Source organism: Stegastes partitus, unplaced genomic scaffold, assembly GCF_000690725.1.
Source record: "Stegastes partitus isolate 25-593 unplaced genomic scaffold, Stegastes_partitus-1.0.2 Scaffold108, whole genome shotgun sequence".
Taxonomy (NCBI): domain Eukaryota; kingdom Metazoa; phylum Chordata; class Actinopteri; family Pomacentridae; genus Stegastes; species Stegastes partitus.
The window spans coordinates 690,835-713,927 of record NW_007577839.1 but is presented as its reverse complement, the minus strand read 5'-3'; the positions used below and the strand labels follow the sequence as shown (position 1 = coordinate 713,927).

At 40.5% G+C, this 23,093-nt stretch overlaps 1 protein-coding gene across 2 annotated transcripts in view; it reads right to left on the bottom strand.

The window, feature by feature from the left end:
* The window catches only part of slc2a4rg (SLC2A4 regulator), a 37,532-nt gene that overhangs the window by 6,915 nt on the left and 7,524 nt on the right, over window positions 1-23,093 (bottom strand). The window contains exons 3-7 of one of the 2 annotated variants that reach the window (XM_008277839.1): window positions 10,683-10,783; window positions 8,749-8,987; window positions 5,783-5,883; window positions 3,085-3,358; window positions 1,252-1,392 (exon numbers count right to left, since the gene is read on the bottom strand). In XM_008277839.1, the coding sequence (XP_008276061.1) occupies window positions 1,252-1,392; window positions 3,085-3,358; window positions 5,783-5,883; window positions 8,749-8,987; window positions 10,683-10,783 (856 nt within the window). The remainder of the gene's footprint in view (window positions 1-1,251; window positions 1,393-3,084; window positions 3,359-5,782; window positions 5,884-8,748; window positions 8,988-10,682; window positions 10,784-23,093) is intronic. The other variant, XM_008277840.1, reaches the window with a different exon arrangement.

Below are 23,093 nucleotides of genomic sequence, written 5' to 3'. Positions count from 1 at the left end.
TTATGGTGAGCCGTGAATATCTCAAATTATGCATTATTGTGCATAAGTCCAGCCTCCCATGGGTAAACTACACACTTTGTTGAAAAGCAGTGAATGCCACCTCTACGGCGAACATCTAAAACAATGCTTCTTTCAAATTTGAATGCACTGTTACTTTTTTTATATCATGAACTTGAAAAAATAAACAATAAAACTGAGTGTGCAAACGTTTGGCCACTTCCCCAGTGATTGTTGTCATTTCTAGAGTACCTTACTGGCAGAAAATTCTTTATCATCTTTGATTATCACCCTGTATTGCGCAACTACCGTAAGCATCCCATGTTATCAAGAGACAGACACAAGCTATCACAAATACACATATGACATCCAACTTTGCATTGCCATGGTTCCAGCGTTAGTGCATGTACGTCTTAAAAGTTTCCTGCAACACAATCACGATAAAACACAGGAACTTGTTTCTGGAATGGAGTAAAATACCTGCTGTAGGTGTCCTTCTGGGCTATAATGCAAGTGTTTATGCCTACATAACACCAGTAAGTCTGTTAAAAAACTAGCCTGTTTAATTGTGGTCTCTAATAAAAGTTTTTTGTGTCCCTGCAGTGGTTGGTTGTCAGTTTTGTTATTGATTTTAAGTTCTTTTTATTGGTTTGTAAATATTTCTGTGGCTGAAGATGTCTCATGTGCTTTAAAATGTAATATGTGCCTCCTTCATCCCTCAGGTCCTCTGACTGTCTCAAATGAGCCCAGACTCTGATTTAAGGCAAGAATGTCTTCAATCATTTTGGTCACAGCCAACTAGAGGCACTGAGGAACTTTAACAATAACATTGTTTTATGTCAACATTTATAACATATTCCACATATTTATTCACACTCCACATTCAGACATTTCTTCGATTTCTTCAGACTTGCTTTGTCATGTGTTTGATTTCTATTTAATAACCTCCGTCCTACATGTGAGACCGCACACATAATATAACATAGATAACAATATTTAATGTTGTGCACACATGGTTTATTTTCTAGTTTTGATTTTATATATTAACCTGTTTAAATAGTATCTTTCAATAAATTGAGCCAAAGAGAGACAAGCACAGATGCCTCCATGTATAAAAAGATCACGGTGTAAAGAAGCAAGCAGAATGAAAAAAACTGTGACAAAAAAAAAAAAAAGCTCAAATGGCTTCAAGTGGAAACAGCAGGAGAGAAATTAAGATAAAGATAAAAAGCCGTGAGACAAAGCCTCACTCACCGGGACGCCTTTAAAAATGACAGGAGGGGACTGCCACGACACACTGATGCCATTCCCAGTCCCAGTTCCAGGCCCGATCCCATTACCACTGCCTATCCCAGCCAGCTCAGGACCTACTGGGATACTCACTGGAGCAGTGGCCTGGAACATGGACAACCACCCCACATAACCAGGAGAGGACACAACAGAAACAAGGAGGGACAGGAAATGTGCAGACAGAAACAGACAAGAGAGTACAGAAGAAATAGAAGGTATAATTAGTAGGGAAGGCATTTCTTCAGCTTTTAATCTGAAATATGTCTTTTAATCAGCAAAACTGCCTCCGCCGATTTTTTAATTTGCCATGAACGACAAAAAATGTGAAAGTTAAAGTGAGAACTATGGTTCAGCCTGTCTCACACTATGAGTTTTAGGCTGATTTACCCCCATTTCGCTCCTTTTATTGATAACAGAAAAAAATCTGGTTTGGGATCTTGTTTTGAGCTACTGTTCATTCCAGATCCTTTAATAATCTGAGTGGTTTACAGATTCAGTCTTAAACCTCCTGAACTGATGGCAGATTCATTGGGGTCATCCTGATTAATATCAAACATGGTATTACTAGCACCCAGAATAGTGGACACTGTTGCAAAGTGAGGCTAAACATTATAACCCTGGATCCTAATGTTTGTTACAGATAACAAAACTGAAAACTTAAAATCTCACCTTCAGGGCTTGCTGAAGAATAAACAAACCATGTTGACTGCATCTTCTGAACCATTTTCTCATTCACTTAATTCAATTTCAATTCAAGGTATTATTAATGCTACAGCAAGCTGTTTGATCAAGCAAGCTGCTTCGCCTTGAGATCACGTGAGGTGGCGCGCTGCTCCCTGATTGTTTCCTTTCGCACTATTATATTCCTTCAGTGCACCCTTAATTTCAAATCTCTTAGCATGTGCATGACTGAAACTAGCAAGAAGAATATCTGTAAAGTTTATATGCGTGATGTGACCTGATATGAAAACCTGGATTTAAAACTCTGGTAGTATGAGCCTGGCCTTACACTCTTGCAGAATGTGGCAGAAACTTTTTCTATGAAGGAGGAAGAATAGCAGTAAAAGCATGAAGTTAGCAGAATCAAATAGAGGTGTTTGCGTAAAGTATGGTACAAAGAAAACTAAACATAAGAAGTATTCATTCCAGTTTTGTATACGCATACTGTACATCTATTTTTATGTGCATTTTGTGTTGTCATGGCAACTGAAAGTCCTGTACTACCTCAAACCACTGCAAAGGACTGAATTCAATATTGAGTACTTTTAATATTTATATTTATACCAAATGTGTTCTTCCAGCTGAAACCATTTCATTTTATCTTCAAGGACATATAAATGAGATATGCACATAAACTAGCACATTAAAAACAAGAGGAAGCGAAAAAAAAAAAAAGGAGGGCACAGAGAAGAATAGGGAGGTGGCATTGATATCCAAGTAGTTCAAATTAGATTTGCAAGCAGGAATTTAAGCATAATTGAATCTAAAAACTAAACCCTTTCTAGCTTCAGAATTAATATAAAAATATAAAAAATATATTCTGACTTCATCCTTCATGTAGACCCTGTTATATACTCCAACCCACACTGGCGTAGGAGTTAAGTAACTCACCCTGACCTTTTTTTTTTTTTTTTTTGCACTAACATAAAAAACTGCCTGTGCAGACTCCATATGATAGAAAACCAAATCTTGTCTAAGTTGTCTTGCTTTCAAAGGCACAACAAGAGCGTCTACTTCCAGAATTTTCATTTAATGATGCATGCGTCCATATTCTGTGTCCCGCTGGGTGTGAATTACCTGGTAGGCGTGGTCAGTGCGGATGTGGCAGAGTGTGGAGGGAGCTGATTGACTGAGCAGTGTAGGGACGTGACTCTGCGAACCATTCATGTTGATGTGCTCGGAGTGAGGGACATCGGTGAGCGGTGGAGGGAAGATGGGCGGAGGACCGGCCGTGGTGGGCGAGGTGGGTGTGAGGCTGGACAAGCCCTCCGTTAGGCTGTCCATGTTGACCTCGATCTCTGAGTAGTAAAAGTCCTCCTCTCCATCGCTGTAATCAGAGTCACTGTTTCGCCTGCGGGGCAAAATTATTTTTTGATTATTTTTATGAAAAACTTCAAACACACAATCAATACTGAGAGGAAGCAATGACCAGAGTTTCATAACATTATGGTCCGTTTTAAAATACTAAGTATAGTGGTGCCACAAACATAACACACATGTGCTGCAATATAACAACCATAGGCTGAGCGGTCTTTTATATGGCACTTAAAACATGAAGTGCACTCTTCGCAACACCAGGGGGCACTAAAAGCCAATGGGCTGCAGTTCCTCAAACATGCAAGCTAGGGACAGTAAACAAGTCAGGGCATACTGCCAATCCTTAGAGTAATAGTGTCTCGGTCTTAACTTTTAATAAAAGATTATTAAATATATCATATTTACAATAACAATAAATTTAACACTATCTTTACAAGATACAATTTACTGTGTCTTTTCACATTGTCTCAGGTTTACCTGCTGCATTGAGAAAAAAACAGCCACAAAATGACTCATTTCTGACTCAGTAGACCACATTTGATACAACGTGATACCTCACACATTCATATGTAAACAGTAAAGGAACCTTATATCCAACAACACTGTGCTATCAGAGTATTCAAGGAATGGGTTAGATAATTAGTTAGTTCAATTTGTCGTCATTGACAATTGCAATCAAAATTATTCAGCTGCTTTAAACACTAGGACATTTTGGTAAACTGACCACCAAAGCCCATCCACCCATCCATTATCTATACACCGCTTAATCCTCAATAGGGTCGTGGGGGGGCTGGAGCCTATCCCAGCTGACTTAGGGCGAAGGCAGGGGACACCCTGGACAGGTCGCCAGTCTATCGCAGGGCTACACTTAGAGACAGACAACCAAGCACACTCACATTCACACCTACAGACAATTTAGAATCGCCAATTAACCTCAACCTGTTTTTGGACTTGTGGGAGGAAGCAAGAGAACCTGGAGAGAACCCACGCTGCACTGGGAGAACATGCAAACTCCACGCAGAAAGATCCCGGGTGTCCTCACCGGGACGCGAACCGGCAACCTTCTAGGCCACGGTGCTAACCACTGAGCCACCTTGCAGCCCACCACCAAAGCCAGTATTTATTAATAATAATAATAATAATAATAATATCCCTTGACCTTTCTGAACTTTGCTAAGTCTTTGCTTACAAGCTTTAGGTATCTCTCTTTCGGAACTGCAGCTTGTTCCTCATGTGTCAAAGCTCACTAATATTGTTTAATTGTCTGATATTTTAATGAATCTAAATGGCATTCACAGGGTCAAGTTTCCATGGGTACAAAAAGTTCCAATTTAGTCTCTTCACTCTATAAAACAAACTCCCACAGCCCAACAGGTATATTGACTGTTTTCTTGCATATTAAAGGTAGCCTTTTATGTGCCTTCTAGTCAAGACTGTAGACTTTTTTCCAAAACATTTTCAGTGTGATGGAATAAGTTCATCTCTTATCACATGACACGAGTCGTTTATCTTTGCAATGTCGCTCACTCTGGCTGAACTTCTGCATAGGCTGGATTTATCTGTATCACGTTATAGAGTTCAAAAAGATTATTTGAACAGTTAGGTATGTGTACTGATAAATGATTAGAAACAGTAATATTAGATAGAGGTTGAATATTTATGATGTGGCTACAAAAAACCCTCAAACATCGGTCAGAAAACGTTTCATGTATAAACCCTAACTTACTCAGCATGGTTCAATGATTTAGACTGCAGACGTGCCTGGTAGCACCTGTGTGCAGCCACGGTAATACAATAGCCTAGTTAGTCAGATGTAAAGGCAGGAAGTTGGACAGGATCCAATCTGTGACAAGTTAAATGTGTGTCACTTTTCTTGTCTTACCACACTATTTAAATCACAATCGCACTATTACCCTGCAGCTGCGGAGAAAAGATTACGAACATAACACTTAAAATGAAAAGGTCCTTATTAAAGTGACAACCAAAGCTTAAAACACCGATGGGATCAACGTTCATGTTAACAAAACTGATTCTGAAAATAAATGTGAATATACATAAAAGAAATAAACACACTTTGAAACAATGATAACATCACAGTGGGAATCATTAGTGTGACTCATAAAGATAATATTACTGCCTGGTGGCGGTGCATGTGTGTGTGGGCATGTGTAGGTATTTAGCTAAGACAAAAACTGTGGATAAGTGCATGATATACACGACTAGGCAGTAGGAGAAAAGAAAAAAAGACTACAGACTGAAGGTGGTGAAGCTAAAACATTCTGATTTCAGTGTCATTTAAAAAAAAATTGCAGCACATCTGTAAGTTGATTCTGATTCTCACATGTCAATATGCAGTTAATATGTGGCCAAATTTTCCATTAATGGGACTGCTGAAACCCAGGAATCAATAACTGAGCGCCGCGTGCATTGACTTTTCCTGTGATGATTTGCAACTTACAACAGGTGGACGGTGCGGACGTGTCGCTGGATCCCTGAGGAGGTGCTGAGGACCTTTTCACAGTTCTTCCACAAGCACTTGAACATTACCTTCATGGAGTTCTGAAAGAGATGTTTACCACAAAAGTAGCAAGAATTAGGTGACTGCTAAGTGGGACAGCCTTCGCATGTTGCCACAAACACTAAGGAGTATCTCACCGTTAAAAAAAATAAATAAAGTAGCTGGTGTCGCTGAGGCATCTGTGCATTAATGCAACTGCATCTATCTTTGGTTTTACACTCGGTTTGTGAATCATTTTCTCAACAACAGAAAAACATCAGCTGTCAAATAGAAACAGAAGAAAACCACACAGAACAAAACACATTTTCTGCAAACCCCTACGATTACGCATTTCATAGGAATTGAGGTTTATTTAGTATGTGTTGTTAAGTTCTTCTGTGTGGATCTCATTGGCCGCCAATTATTACTCAGAGATCTACGAGAGCAGAAGGCTATCAACCCAGTATGAGACTATTTTTTTTTTTACACATACAGCACAAGAGGGACGTAGAAATACAGAAAAAAGTAGGGGGCAGAGAGGAGACAATGAAACCACAGTGAGAGATTGATTAATAGATTATTTTGATCTCTCCCTGTTGTCTGTGCAAGCTGGGGGACAGGTTGAGGGTCCAAAGCTATGAAAATAATTTGGTTTAAGGGCAAAAATTGGGAGCAGCCATATTGTTTGATATAAAATCCAAGGCCTCTCACAAAAATGCAACTAAATAAACCACGAGCATAAACAACCGTTTCCTCTTTTTAGCATCTGATCAGCAAAAGGAGTATTAGGAAACGCTTATCATAGGTGATCCTGCTGAAATCTGATTTAACATAAAACCCAAGATAAACTTCCTCTGTTCATAAGCAAGCCGCGAGGAGATGAATAGATGTGTTTTTTAAAATATATATATATCTATATAATTCAATTCATTTTCTTTTTCACATATCAGGGGCTGGCAGCTGTCCCTTGGGCAGGCAGAGACCTGCATCACTGCTAATGAAAGACAGTGGGTGTGTACTTTCATTACCTTCCAACAGCCTCTGGAGAAAAAAGGGCAAAAAAAAGGGAGGGAGGGAGCAGGAAAGAGAGGAAGGCAGAGCAAGAGAAGTGAGAGTAGAACAGGTTTTTATCAATGGTTATGTTAACTCTCTGCTGCACTACTCCTCTTAACTATTCTACCTAATTGACTGTCACCTCCTTTCATTTTATTCAACATTCCACTAAACTCCTTGTGTGGTTCTGGCAATATGTAGGTACCCTACCATGCTGTTTAAAACAATACCTCTAATAAAAAGTACACAGCAAAGCTAGACTTTAATCCCACAAACAATCACAAATCACTTAATTCTTTAAGCGTTTTTCTTGCATCTTAGCACAGTTACAGTAAGACTACTGATTGCCATGTTTAATAATCCTCTTAACTTACTGCCTGTACGAAATCAGACGTCATACAATCCAAGGGGTAGCTGCTCATAGACGGTTTAGACCTCTGGAGTTAAAGTCAGCTATATTACAATCCAAAGCTGACCAGCAAGTTGGTTCACCTTTTAGCCCACACAACTTGTTTTCCTATATTCCTCCGAGCATCATTCTACTTAATTTCCTGTCTGCTTATCTATAGAATGGCATGACTTTCTGGCAGCATTGTCCTTGGAGTCTTTACGGTTTCATATATACGGCAGCTTAATAATATTCACTGCTGCCTCACTCCATGGAGGTTGAATTGCAAACTCCCACATATGCAGTATATGAGTTCTCTTCCGTCACTGTATGTCTAGAGGAATATTGAGATTCATTTCTCCTGCTGCTACCTTAAGCATCAATTCTCCTTTCCCACTTTAACACCCTCCAACTGCCCTCATTTTTATGCATCCCTTGAACCCTTACTTCCTGCTGTTCATCCCTCCTCCGTCTGCCTCCTCTCCTTCTTTCTTACTAAGCCTTCCCACCTCTTCCTCTGAAAGGGCTGAAAAAAGGATGGAACGCTGCTTGACAGTGAAAACACTTTGCTGTTCTGGACTGTTTCTTTAGTACAAAAATGAGAGGAAGACAAGTGAAATAGAGAACATAATCCATCTTCCACACAAGCAGAGAACGACAGGCCTTATGTCAGACTCTTGGTTTTCACATTTTTGGAATGTTTTTGTGGTGCTTTTTGAAGCCGCTTCCTCATACTGCTTTAAAGAAATGTTAAAAAAGCACATTAGATTTGTTTGTCTACAACTGTGGCCCTGAGTGTGATGTATTGTTTTCATAATGTGTAGTAGCACACGATGTGTTGAATATAATCCTAGGAGAAAATGCTTCTGTCACTCCTTTAAGGTGAATTCAACAGAAAAATCCAAATGAATTCCTTGAATGGTACTGGCTGTATGTATTTGCTAGACTTAGTCACTAAATTATAGACACTCCCCTGAGCACTCCTGCTTGTACTGTATTTAACAACTAGAAGCGCAGCCTCATAGGTATACGTTTCTGCAAATCCATAAAGTTGTAGTTTATATCCTTGTCTGTCCAGACTTGACTTTTGGGCTTTTGGATATACAATGCCACTACTTCATCATGTTATTCAATGAGACATTTGTATAAAATTTTGTTAGAATTTGCATATTAATTGTAGAGTTATGGTTAACCAAAATCCAATCAGTTTATCCATGAGTTCAATTTGTGGCAAATTTGAAGGGAAAAAAATCCTCCTAGCAATTAAGAGATATGCATTCATAAGAATGGCACGGGTTGACCAGTGATGAATAACCAAAATACATAATGCCTCAGCTCTTGACAGACAGTTTAACATTCAAAATTAAAACCTAAACAGACCCAATTTGGGAAAAGAAAAGAAAAGAAAAACAAAACACCCAATGATGGGGTAAAATGTTCAATGTGTGAACTTTATTCTGCTTCTTGCAGCAAGACGTGCATCTACCTTTCGCTTCCGAGGTATGGGGTCCTCAAACATGAAGTGCGTGCTCTCTGTGACATCCTCATTGACATCATCACCCTGGGACGAGAGCAGGAAGTTCTTGTTGGTATCGTTGGAGAGTGGTGGGGATGGTGTGGAGGGCACTGATTGGTCACTGGCATCCCAGCTCCAGTTGCCACTGGTCGAACTGCTGTAGCTAGTTGACAGCGCATCTTTCCAGGACTTACTGGATGGCTCCGGGACTGCAGTTTAGAGAATACATAATTAACTTCAGAATAATGGCAAGACATGTCTAAAATGAGAGTGTTTCATGTTTGAAAACAGACAGAAAATGTGAACAAACGTCCTAAAAGGCCTGACATATAAAACCTTACTGGCAACATAATGTGGGGACTGTATGCATAAACTTCCTGACCCAAATCCTAACTGTGCAATAAAAAAAATTATAAATAATAATAATTCCAAAGCCCTAAACTGTTACAGCCTGCTTGATCCCTAAATTCTAATATCTATATGGATACTTTACTGTCCTACCATTTTTCATTAAGCTATGTTGAAGCCTGCGCATTAAGCCCAAACATCTTTAATTTTCTGGACAAGGTACTACAGTATTTCTCTAAGTCTTGGCCCACAAACCCTTTCCAAACACTTTGAACTTTTGACCAGTCCAGTAAGGCTTAACCTAACCTTAACCCAAGACTTGATAATCATGATGGCTTCATCGGACCTTCCTTCACTGTGGCAAGTAGCATTAAAAAAAAAAAAACTAAATCCCAACATACACTAAAGCTTATGTATGTTGAGGATTAACTTATATAAACCAATAACTTTCCTATAGAAATATAAGGCGCTGAATCCCGATTTATATAAATATGTAGAGTACAAGTCAATTTGTGTATGAGGATTACTGTGCTACTTTATAGAATTACTATGGCACTTAAGTCAATCACGTATACCCACTATAAGGAAAAAACAAATCCAAGCAAGACTTCAACTCGTAAAAGACACAATATGTTCTAACAACACAAAACAGCCATAAATGCCATGCTACATAAATCATAAGAAAGCACTTTTTATGTTACGTGAGCATTACAAGGAGATGTGCTTGGAGCTCTGCTAAACAACAGGACATTTATCTAAACTTTAAACAGGCATTAGCTCATAGATTTTTTTTTTTTTATAAAGCTCAACCAAACGGTGATAAATCAGTGTCAACCAACATCACCATTCTGCAATATTTTGTATCAAGTAAGCATTTCATCAAGCATACCTGCTCACAAACCCACAGCATCTTCTGATAAGATCTAATGACAGCTGAATTCTACAATGAAACCTTACAGTGCCTGATTTATTTTCAATTTTATCCCAATTTGTACAGCAGTATAAAACAGGGTGCCCCTGGCTGCTGGCCAGGGGATCTGACTTGCTACACGATGCCTTCCTGAGATCAAAAACACCAGCCTTGGTTAAACGCTGAGCTCAAAAAAAAAATAAAAAAAAGCTGATGGGACTTTGACCGTCTGGTGGGGTTGGCATGGTAATGCAACCACAGCAATACTTGAAACAGCAAAAAGCTGTGGTGATAGGGTCAAGGCTAAACAGTTGGTAAAAAAGTGCTGGGCTTGGGTAAACATACATGCAACCTAAGAAAAGGGAATAGTGCTAATAGCACTGTAAGACTCCTTCTAATGTATATAAAGGTTTACACACCAATAACTCAGCAGCTCAGTCTGCATCAGGGTAAACTAACATCAAGTGAATTACGATGAGTAGTGCCCACAGCTTCCCCTAACTGAGAGTGAGTAACCCTTGTCATGATTTCAAGTGAATGCCCTTGATTTGTTAAATGCAGAGGATGAGTCAGTGTTTGATAGGTTCTGCTGAAGGCACAGCAGGTAAACTGTTGAATGCAGCTGACACAGAGGTATTTGTGTTACCTGTGGGTGCAGAGGAAGGGTAGAGCACCAAAGAGGATGTGGACAGTGAGGTCAGGACGGTGGCAGCCATCACCTCCTTATCAGCATGATCAGAGGGCTTCCTGCAAAACACACAAATATGGATTGACCACATAGGAAAAATGCCAGGTGTCGCTTTTCACAGGTGCTCTTGTCTTTGCGTCACCTCTAACCTAGAATATGTGTAAACAGATCGATTTTAACCCATTTGTTGCACATGTTTTTGGGGTTTTTTTGGACTGTGTATCAAAGACATGAAAAAAAGTTTCAGAAAAAAGGACAACAATGATGTTAGAAGAAATCTGAACTATGTAGCAAACAAATCCAACAACTAGCCAGAGCACAGAGAGATACACAACACTGTGTACAGGTAGTCTTGGACACCCTTCTGCCTAAGTGTGTTTGCTTATGTGCCTCTGTGTGTACCGAAGAATTGAAAGCCTCTAGAATGAAAGTGTTTTGTGGTATCAGCACAACTTGTGCAACCTTTCACAGAGAGCGGGAGAGAGATGCTTATTTCTCTCTTCCTGCTCAGTACGCCCCATGCAGAGCAGTTCACCCTCATCTTAATTCTTATTTATACTGCCCACTTGAACTGACACACATATGCACAGTATACATTCACAAACACATACACAGTGAGCCCAGAGAGTGTGCTTTAGAATCCAGCATTCTAATAAAAATGTGACTGCACAGCAATTTGCATCATCCTGCAGAGATGAACAAAGCATATCTGATTCACACACACACAATTGTTCTCTCAGTGGATTCTATTTAGCACTCTTCACCCCTGTTCTTGCTTGTCCTTGAAATTGAAATGTGGGGAAAATTATTTAAGGCAGGGCCAAGAACTAACCCACACACTTGTGCACATAGGCACACACACACATAATTGGAATTGAATTCTCATGTAAAATCCTGAAAAAGGCGAGCTGCCATCGCACAAACAGTGATGTGAGTACCTACCAGCTATGTGCAGTAAGCATGTACAAATCCTAATGTACAAAGATGCACTAACACAAAACAGACACACACTCATATTCAAAGAGAAAGGGAGCCTGCAGCTTTAAGAGGTCCTTGTCCCGCCCCCGGACTTCTCCACTACACAACCAGAGTAAACTGGTTTGAGGCATTCTCTCAGCCAAGCCCTAAGCCCTGGCAGAGAGCCGCTGAGTCTCAGTGCACAGACACAGACGCACGCGCACACACACACACACACACATACACATACACACAGTCTACACAACAACTTCACTCTGGAGCCCTCAAACACATACAGCAGTGCGCTTTAAATCAGCAAGCCAACATGTACCTGTGCGCGCACACTCAGACACAAATGACTAGTCTGAAAAACAGTTTACAGACACAGAAAAAGTTTTTTAAAAAATGGCTCAGCTCCCACGCCGATGAGAATGTAGTGGATGGGGAGCAAACAGATCACAACGGAATGTACCAGATATAGAGGAATCTCTCAGTGACGGTCTGAACGCTCACAAAAGATGCGAGTTTTTACTCTCCCAACGTTTCAAAACACGAGCTAAGTGCGTCATTGTGTGTGTTTGTGAGCTGTGAATACAATGCGGGCAGTTGGCAAAACAGTTGTGTATAATTATAAAATACCAACATGGAGAGAATCATGGTATGCAAAGAATAATATCCACACCACAGCTAAAACAGAAGACATACTCAGAGGAAAGGCGGGTAAGACACAGATAAACACCTCACACACATTCACAGGCATAAAGACACACACGTCACACACACACACAGTCTGGACAAGAGATAGAAAGATAACAAGATTAGTCGTGTCCTGTTTCAGTCATTAGCCTTGTTTTCTGCACCAAACAAGGCCAACCAGGGACACGATTTTGATTTATGGACCTCTGTCTCTTTCTTAATAATATTTCTGTGCTGTTTTTCTCATTTTGGAGCCAACATAGACAACACGTTGTCGAGACTGGCAATGGAGTTACAGAAATGGTTCTTTACATTCGGTGAAATGTGAGGTAGGAGTCCTGGTTAAGTCTCATTCGGTCTGTCTACAGTGTTGCATACTAACAGCACACCACTGACAGTCACAAGTTTTTAGTGTGTTTTTACGGAAACAAATTTGAGAAGAAAAAAAAAAAACACAAACTGGGAGGATACCTAGTGTACTACTTTATGCCAGAGTTATCTGATAACTTTGACATCCCTCTCTTGCACACATGCACACAAACACACGGACAGACCAACACGCACTTGGCCCATTAATACCCACCCCTCCAACCCACCCTGATTTCCTGACATTGAGCGTTTTCCTTCCTCTGCTTCCCAGAACAACGATGACACTCCACCATGGTTTCACTATATCTGGTGTGATTGTTTTGCATGTGTCTGTGTTAAGCAAAAAGCAACAATAAAAGCATGCTTTAGACACCCCTTTTCAGAGAGCCGGTTTCTGATTGGCTTTTATTCACGCTGACAGCAGTGAAGCTAATCTACTGTTGCTATCAGACAGTTGTTCATATCAGTGTTTACACCAAGTTGGCTGCCACATTCTGACATCGTAAAACCAGCTCGGACAGAAAACAGCGCCACCATTCCTGTCCATCGCTTACTCTGATGAACACATCATCGCCCGCAGATACCCCAAATGACACAGCCCACTAACCTCTCTATCACTTTTCATCTGATCGTGGAGTAACTATGGAGCCTTTAAACTTGGTGGGAGTGGAGGACAGGCGAAAGAGCAACAACACTGACACACAGTAAATCTGTCTCCATCTTATTATGACAGGCTTTATTTTGGAGCAAGTTAAACTGGGGATGCCTTTATTTAGTGCCCAGAAAGAGGAAAATGGAGAGCAGAGATTGCTGTCAACAAAGTTGGTCTCTGTGTGGTATATGTATATGCGTTTGGGAGGGGATGGAGTGGGTTTTTTGGTTTTTAACTCCCCAAATCTGGATGTTTACAAGAGCCATTCAGTCTATCCATGGTGCATTTATGGCATGCAGTAAATTTAAGGATGACATGATAAACAGCCGTCACCCACATACGCACATGAACATGTGTAGGCACATAAATACTATGCAGCTGGAGTATTTTACAAAGTGTAGTGACACCATTCATGCTTGAAGCTGTCAAATTTACAAGCACTGTCACTGACAAATGCATTTTATGAGACAGGTAGTGTACCTCAGTTGGGAAGTCCTAACCCTGTCTTACTGTACTTGCATGTGTGTATGCGTTTGTGTAATATGGTTGGAGCATTTGGCACACTTAAATACATGCACAAACAAAATCACACACACACACACACACTCCCCCTTACCTTCCTTCCTCCCTCACTTGCATTGGCCTTGGCCGGGCCAAGAACACTCCCCTCTGGCAGCAGCACAACACATGGGCCAGCTAAAGTCAACAAGCCAGGCCCAGGCACATACAGAGGGAGAGGGAGAGACTATCGCTTTGAGCCAAGCCAAGACAGAAGAAGCAACAACAAGCTCAAAAAGCAGAACGGGGGAAAGTGTGCAATGAACAGATAAGCTTTGTAGATGACCGTCATTTCATCCAAGGTGCAGTAAGTTACAATGAGTCCAGGAGTATTGCGGCACGAAAAGGTTGGCATTTTAGCTTTTTATTATTTGGAAACACTTGGAATAAAACCTCAAACACAGCAGTATTCCACAATAGGTCCTAGGAGGAAACTTGGACTTTGATACTGCAAATGTTGATGTGATGCTGCTGTGTCGCTTTTTGGCACCACCGCCCACCACCCAGTACTGTAGTGGGCTCTTTGCTGTTGTTGGGGAGAAGACAGGACCTTCCCTCTATATTTAACACACTACCTCTGATCTAGTTACCAGCCCAGTAGAAATCCTCAAAATCTGCCAGGTTTATAGCACACGTTGCGTTCAGAACAAACCCACTTAAGATACAGCCCAACTGCCACAAAACACACAGAACAACTTGTAAACAACTTGAAAAATCCACAAAAAGACCACACATGCGGCTAAAGATTTGACATGTTTATCAGTAGTGCACTGGCCTTGCCATGGGAATTTTTTTATCTCAGTTTTTCCACCTATGTTGCCTTATCCTTTAAAACCTCGGACAACATGCTAGAGGTGTTGGTATCTTGTTCACAAGGAAAGAAATTGTGCACAACAAAGACAGCTAGGAAGCAACCAATTTTAGAAGGTCAGGAGAAAAGAGGAAGATAGAACAGAATGGGCCGGGCAGTATTGGTAGACTTTATTGTTTGGAGTATCGCCTGTATCAATTTAATATGACATGTCCAGTTTTCACTGGGTCTGTACACTGCCAACAATAATCTCTGATCTTCTTCTCAGCCCCAGTGGTGCTTGTTTTAAATAGCACTTATCCATCCAGTGTGATCATGTGATCAACATGATCCCCAACACAGGCATCAGGGTGTATTTGTGTGCCTCTGTATGTACTGTATGCGCATCCATGTGTGCCGACTTCTTCATATCCAAAGCAGCTGCGTGCGCCTGAGATTGGCAAGGAGACTGCTGTATGACCTTGGCAATTAAAAAGTCGACAAACACTGTCACACAAACACATGCAAACAAAATCAACTTTCAAACACCTCTTTGTTGACGTCAAAATAGAATCCCTATTCATCACACACATGCCGAGTGTTAACGCTACTTTTGGTCCCTATTTATCCCATCTGAACACAAACAAATGCAAATGCACATATTGGTAGAGATACACACACCAAAAACAGCGGGAATGTTTCCAGTCGTGAGACAGACTTTTTCCGTGGTGAAGTCTTGCGTTAATTCATCTCTAAAACATATGTTTGCATCTCTCATCCTCACGCGGACTCAGAAGAAGAGAATGTGGTAGAGGCTGACAAAGAAAGAAACAGTAACCACAAAGCCACAAAGAGTATTGTTCACCGTTGATTTTTTTCTCTCTGTCAAGATCTCTGATATGCATCTTTCTTGCCTTTTTCAATTCAGTCTGTTTACATTTAGGGGGTCCCTACTGCCTCTTAAGAAAGTCGCAACTTTGAAATGTGTTTTGTAGTTGAGCCACCATCCTAAATGATGACAAATCAGAGATGACGATATGGATGACTGGTTTAGAAAAAGGGACTTTAGTGCACACATATAAAGTAAATAAACAGTGCAAGGAATGGCATGATGTTGTCAAACCGGTATATCCTGTATACTGAGGTAACGTTGTGACATGTGAGGATTTTTAGTACTGACCAATGCTGGCTAGTGCTGATGATTGTCTTCTTGCTGTGTAGTCCGGACAGCTGCCCCATCCACACCCACTATTAATAGAATACCTACTGCTCTCAATCCCGCAATCCTTCTGTCCCCCATCGTTCTGCCTCAACTCCACAGTATTACATAATATCCTCTGTTCCTCTCTTGTCACTTCCTTGCTGCAGGCAGATGGAATTATTGGCAGTAAACAGTCTACCCTCAACTCAACACAAGCCTGTGTCCTCAGGTTTACAGCTGTGATTGTTTGGACCATGTTTGTAATTTCTGCAATATCTGCAAATATACAATTAATAAAAAATATATTGATCTAGATGCATCAGTAGGCATCAGGTGGTGTTGTCATTGTGTGCGCGTGCATGTGTGTGCATCTTCATAATTCACTCATTATTGTGCAGTCTCTACACATGTTACCCCTTACGTAAGTCCCCAGACTCTGAACCCCCTGGAGAGAGAGAGGCTGTTAGGCAGGAGCCGTGTCACTTTAATGTGGGCTGTGAGTGCAATGGCTATTCAGTGTTGGGACAAAAAGCCCTCTCTTTCTCTCTCTTGATCCTAGAATGCAATCTGTAGCCTTAGGGACCGGCAACAAACAACAGATAGCTTTGTCCAGGCAAAATAATCGAGGATAGACATGGAGCAAAAGGCATGATTCCCTCTGTGGTGTCTGATTCAATATGTCATAAACTACACAGACGGGATCGTATTTACACACCCGCATTTTACTGTAACTCCAAACTCGCAGGTTAAACATAAAAAAGGATTGTTCCGTGTGGAATAACTTGTATGCGCATCCCATCTCAAAGTCAGAGGAGAGCTTGTGATAAACATTATTCTGTGAGAAAATGTTGACACAGCACAAGCACTTAAATGGCTGATGACAGAGTAGACTGTGACACACTACCTGACTTGCATGTCATGCCTTTGTCTTGTGGAAGCATGAGACATGAGGATATTGGGGGTTATGACACTTCAAGCGTGAGCCCCTCACAGTCTCGAGCTATCAAATATAGGTAGAATATGGGCTAGCTGTTGGTTTAAATCAAATAAAGCATAAGTAACCCAAACGAAAAAAATCGAACTCTAAAGAGTTGTGGAATTAGTCCCAACTTTACTCTTTGTGCCACTTCTACCTAACATGAAATCGTTTAATTAAATGGTATCATTTGGATGTATCTAACACAAAATAAATATGAAAGAAAGTACAACTATTCTACGAGATACCTCTGATGTTCATGTCTCTAAGCAAACTAGCAGTACCTTACTTAATTTCCCCACTGTCAGTTAATACAAGAAGATTAACTTGTAGCTATAGCAACTTCCCTTAGAACTTTAGTCAGTGCCCGCCAATAACAGTATTGTTGCTAAGGGAATGCAGGGCAGTCTCTTCTGACTAGTAGCCTTAGTGGGGATTTTTTTCCCCCCCTGCACAATTGGGAAAAGCAAACAAGATAGACCTTCTGTCAGAAAGCACGGCTCTCTTATCAAAATGCATGCCATCCTTCATTTGAGTCGATGTGGCAACCCACGGAAGTCAGTCAAGTAGTTGCTTTTTATTTTATTTTTTGCATTCTCCCTGAAAAACTTTTTGTCCTGTCTGACATCTATTCAAATCAAAATTTCATGTATCCAAATAATCCAAACCACCCTGGGCTAAAGTAAGGTTTAGATTTTTTTTTTAAATCACATAAGCATGTCTTCTCTTGAGCCTTGCCAGCAGCTGAACTGCTGGCTTGATCCATGAAACCAAATCAAATCAAGGAAACTTCATTGTGCATGTTATCAACTAAGCGTGTTTCCCACTGACTTACAAAAGTAAAAGCGAAGAAAAGTAAGGGACAGTTTCACGCCACAGACCTTGATACACAATTAAGAAGTAAAACAAACAAGAAAAGCCAGGTAGCAACCAAGACAAACAGAAAGACATGTGTCTTGAAGCTCAAACAAAGACTAAAATGGCGGAGAGCCCTGAACAGTGGTCAGTTCTCCTTCTGCAGCACTCTTGCTCTTATTTTGTTCCTCATTCTTCACCTCCCACTCCCACTCTTGCCTGCTCATGAGATTTGCCCTCCTGCCATCACAAGCCAGAGCAGGCCTTTTGCCCGGTTTCCTGTGTTTTGCAAAAGCAAACCAATGCTGTTCCAAAGCCACTCTGCACTAATAACTGCCATGAAGCCAAATATCTGCAGGGCAGCGTCAGACAGACAGAGACTACAGCCAGTAAAATAAACTGATTGGTAACTTCTTTTTTTTTTTTCGAGAAAGAAAAACCGGGAAAGCTAGAGCTCAGAAGAAGTAGGTGTCTATGCACTTAGTTAGCAGTTAATTGGTTATAATCCATTTTCCCTGAATTGCTTGGAAGTTACATTGCTAATCCAATCAAAGCAAGCTGTAGGTGTGATGGACTCTAGTAAAACTTAAAAAACGGAATTTGAAGCAGAAATTTAGAAGTGAGCATGCTCAACAGTATTTGTGTGTGCCTGCTTGTTTAAAGGCCTATGCGCTTACTGAGCACTCAGAGCAAATCTGTGTTAGGAGTTTAATGTAGGGAGGCATTTTAAAACAACACACTCAAACTCTGACACAGTTTTTCCAGTGTACTGATGAGTAAAAAGCTAAAACTTGTTATTTTTTCCCTTTTGTGTGCATGCTGAACTGCACATTCAAATTTTTTAAAAAACTGTCAATAGACAGCTCCAATTCATACATGCACAGAAATTAAATATATTAAATCAATATTAACTTGCATATAGTCATTAAGTGCCGGTGTTTCAAAACACCTATCGATCAATTTCATGAAGGGATTGTTTCCAGGTTCTAATTTTATAATGTAGATTTTAGTTGTGAAAGTGCATTTTATTTTATGATGTTGCCCCAGTCCATACATAACTGACAACAGTCATATCCTCACTCTCTCATTGGCACTGCCAAACAGTACAAGAAAGTGACTTACATAGAGGGGGATAAAAAGCCATTAAGTAAATCTTTGGAAATTTAAGTCTCCCTGTGGATCTTTTGGCCGTGTGCCCACAAAAACCATCCACCTTTCTCCAAATTATCAGTGTTTCAACATCCTGCAGAAGAAGGCAGTGACACTATTGGAACTAAGGAAAGGAAAGGAAAATGGTCCTTCTATCACCCCGCCATGCTTGCAATGGGATAGTTAATAAGATGAATAGAGGCAATAAGAGCACATCATGGAAACACTAGAGAGATGATGATGATAAAACCGAGTGTCTGCCTACAGACAGCTGTGGAAAGCTGCTCCCTCATATCTGAAAAGATATTAAACCTGAGCTCTGAACCAACCCTCTAGATTTTGTTACCATTTACAAACAAGGTGAAATATGGGATGAGAATGACTGCTGGTTGGATGCGTATGGTTGGTCCCCTTGTGAGAGTTGTGCATTTTATAACATGGCGAAACCCAGGCGTTGGTCAGATTAGTACAGACTTTCTGCTTAACAGACAAACAGGCAGATGGGAGAGCTTGCCAGGCGCAGCTCTGGCCCAGGGAAAGTCATGCCTTGTGTGACTGAAGTGCCTTTCTGTCAAACAGTCAGGTCTCTCTCAGCCAAGACTCTTCACTCTCACACTTAGACACTAACACACACACACCCACACACACACACACACACTGATTCAGTTTACGAAAATGCTAAGTATTTATGTATTAACGGCATCAGAGGGTTTGAAGGGATGAAGTGGTCAGCTCCATAGCAACTGAGAAAATTTAGTGCAGATAAGGACAATAAGATACGTTCAAAAGCTTAGAACAAACAAGTGGACCTTTATTTGAGATTGGTTTGTCAACTGCTGTTCCAAGGTCAGGTCATAAATGAACTGTCAAACCTAACATTGCTTAAATGTTGCAACAGATAACTGAACGATGTTGTAAGTTAACCGCTTACATTCATATTTGATGTTTATTAATCAGCAGATAGGAAGGAGCTCATTTGGACAGCTACAGTAATTAGGCAACTTTAAAGGCTAGATAATGTAGATTGGACATTAGACTGGATCCTTGGTGTTGAGCTAGTGAGGCTTAAAACAGGTCCAGCATCAAAAATACCAACATACCACAACATTACCACTTCATTCAGTCACACATGTAGGACATGCAAGCATACACCTACTTGGCACCTCAAGTCCCACTTAGTGCATGTACATTCTCTAGTAAATGTTGTCATATGTATGGGAGCTGATATGAACCCTACTATTAGGAAGAACTGAAGTGAAACCAGAGAAGGAAATGGCTGCTCTCCGTATCTTTAATGTACGACGCTTCTCCCTATAATCTCATAGGTGCAGAGACAGCATTACTTCCCTGTTTTACCTCCACTTCTCAAAGCTGACAGCTCTGAAAGGATAATATTGTTGTCATTCAGTTCTAGCGCATTTACAACAACCTACGTCTTATTTTTGTTTCTCGTAATTGTGTAATGTGCCATGTGTCTGCTGAAGTCTCAAAATAAGACCACACAGAAAACAACACTGATTCAACAAACAAATCTGTTGAGCAACAATGTACTGTACTGAGATATCTCATGACTGGCCACAAGTGGAGAATAAAGTGAGGAACTTACAATATATGTTGCACTGGTGTATATCACAGACAAACAGATTTTTAATGAAGTGAAACTAAGCTTTACATTCCCATCTCTTCCGCTAAGTTCCTTTCTTTGTCTCTGTGTCTCTTCCGGCCTCACTTTTTCCATCTTTTCCTCATGGTGTAATTATGGTGAACAAAATACAGTGTAAACACGACCCAGTATATATACTGTGACCATGGTGTTGATTCTTGGTCCAAACCGGATCGAGGCAGATCGGACAGGAGCGAGGAAAAGCAAAAGCTGTTAGACAACAGACTGAAGGCCAGCCTTGCCCTTAGTTGCAAACAAGTTACAAACAAAACAAATCCCATGAAATATGTCGGGCTTGGAGAGACTATACTTCCAAGATGGTTAAGATACACAGACTTGGCACTGCTTCTTGTATATGAACAAAACGACAAGAAAAAAAAAATGCAAGCATTTGTTTCTCTGGATGAAAATCTAGTGTGGGTGGACATGCAGTTGAAGAGAAGAATGAGAATAACCAGATTGTGAAAATCTTTCGGTATTCCCATGCCCTGGAACAGCTATGAGAGATCTTGGGGGTTATTTGGCCAGTGATCTGTGCTCTACTCTGCACCTGACTGAAGAGCTTCACACACTCAATGCTTTGTGCAGTGGCATGTTGGTGCTGGAAGCCACCACTACTAGGATTAAGCAGGGGTACTTCTACCCAGGCCGGAAATCTCCACGTTATCTTGGCAAAAGTCAAAGGAGTCTAGTGTGTGCGCAGGGACTACTCACCTCAAAAAAAAACCTTCTCTTGCCTTGAACACCTTGCACTGTCACTTTTAGATATCCTATTAATATTAACTACAATTAAAGCAAAACTTGATTTAAAGCCAAAACAAATGTCCTAATTCTAATTAAACTTCAGGAAACTTTGGTTACACAAAGTCCATTTGCTCTATTTGTTTATAGGAGAATAACGCAAATAAAGAAGTCTTTACAACGTGGAAACAAAAACAAACACTGAATCGTTGCATTCAAGACGTCTTCATTGTACACATTTGAAATGTCATTTTCTTACCCGTTTTTAAGGTCTTGTTAATAAACCACGAATACACAAATCAACAGAATTGTTGTAGTTTAGTTAAGTGAAAAATCTACGTTTATCTTTGCAAATAAGCGCACAGCTACAAGGAGGTGACCACAAATCCCAAGTTAATGGGCTGAAACAGACAAAGTACACATAAGGCAAAGGCCTCATTGTCTCAACCAAGGCACGATATACACTCATAATACAGTTATAATGTATCTATATAATGTGTCCATGCACATAAGGAATCATCTAAAATACGTTATTTAGGAGTGTGTGGCTTTGTACATTATAGACAGAATTGATTTCTGTGTAAATATTGCTGACTGACTCAGCACAGCACAGCAAACGCTTTGATGCATGATGAAATAGCCAGGAGGTGAGAGGACAACAGCGCTACTGGCAAATCTGTGTTAAATGAAACCTGATTACCTCACTATGGTTACAGAATGAAAGTGCGTACGTGTGTAGGTGAGAGAGAGACAAAGAAAAAGAGGATTAAAAGCAAGAAAATCACACAAATCTGTTCACTTGTAGAGCTGCTTGATTACTCGTCATGTCCTCGAGCACCATTCTTTAGAGGGCACGAGGATAAATCATTATTCTGGCCCACACAGCTCTATTGTTAAGGATGTGCATGTCTAAACACACACACACTCACACACACTTCAGGACACACACCAAGCGTAGGGGGGGTGTTTTAGGAGCTTGTGAGGAACTGGGCCCACTGGTTTTTGTGGCCTGGGTGTGGCAGGTTTCTTTTAAATCTGTTTATTCAAGCTGAATCTTTGAAATGTACTTTAATGAAGTTTCTAGCTCGATGGAAGGTGTTCGATCTGTGCGAGTCTTTCAGGCTTGTTCTTCACACTTTGATTTAATGAGTCCCTTGCAGGCCCAGGCTTTTTTTTTTTAGACATCAATGCCCACATTACTTAACTGTGTCAACACAAAATCAATTGGAATGCCGTAAGTTCAGTCCAGCTCTCTTCCACAATTAAACCAAAAGACAAGGATGTCAATAATCCTTTAATTACAAGTGAGATTGTGGACACCTGACGTCTTTCAGGATGCAGTCAGAAGCCTCTGTGCTGTATTTTCTATGTCCCACATGCTGCCACAGTCACCAAGTTGTTTCATGGGTTATTGACACAGCAAAAGGGAGAAAAGAGGAAATGGTGGAGAAGAGGACTAAAAAATATGAACATTCGAAACTAAATAATGGCTTGGAGCAAATTGGGGAGGGGGGGAATGGCCTGACAAAAATAAAGCTTTTTAGTTCTTTCTGAGCAGAGAAGAAAACCAAAATTAGCTTGCGACGAAAGAAAGAAATGCTCAGCACTAATAGAAAAGTACTGACATTAAAACACATGTATGCCATTCAGCTCAGCACAGTACAAAGTGTAAGGCGTTCCTCAGACTTCTCTCTGCAGTCTGGACTGAATTTCACTCCTTGTCATCAGCAGACTGGGATGACTTATGATAGAATTGTGCAAG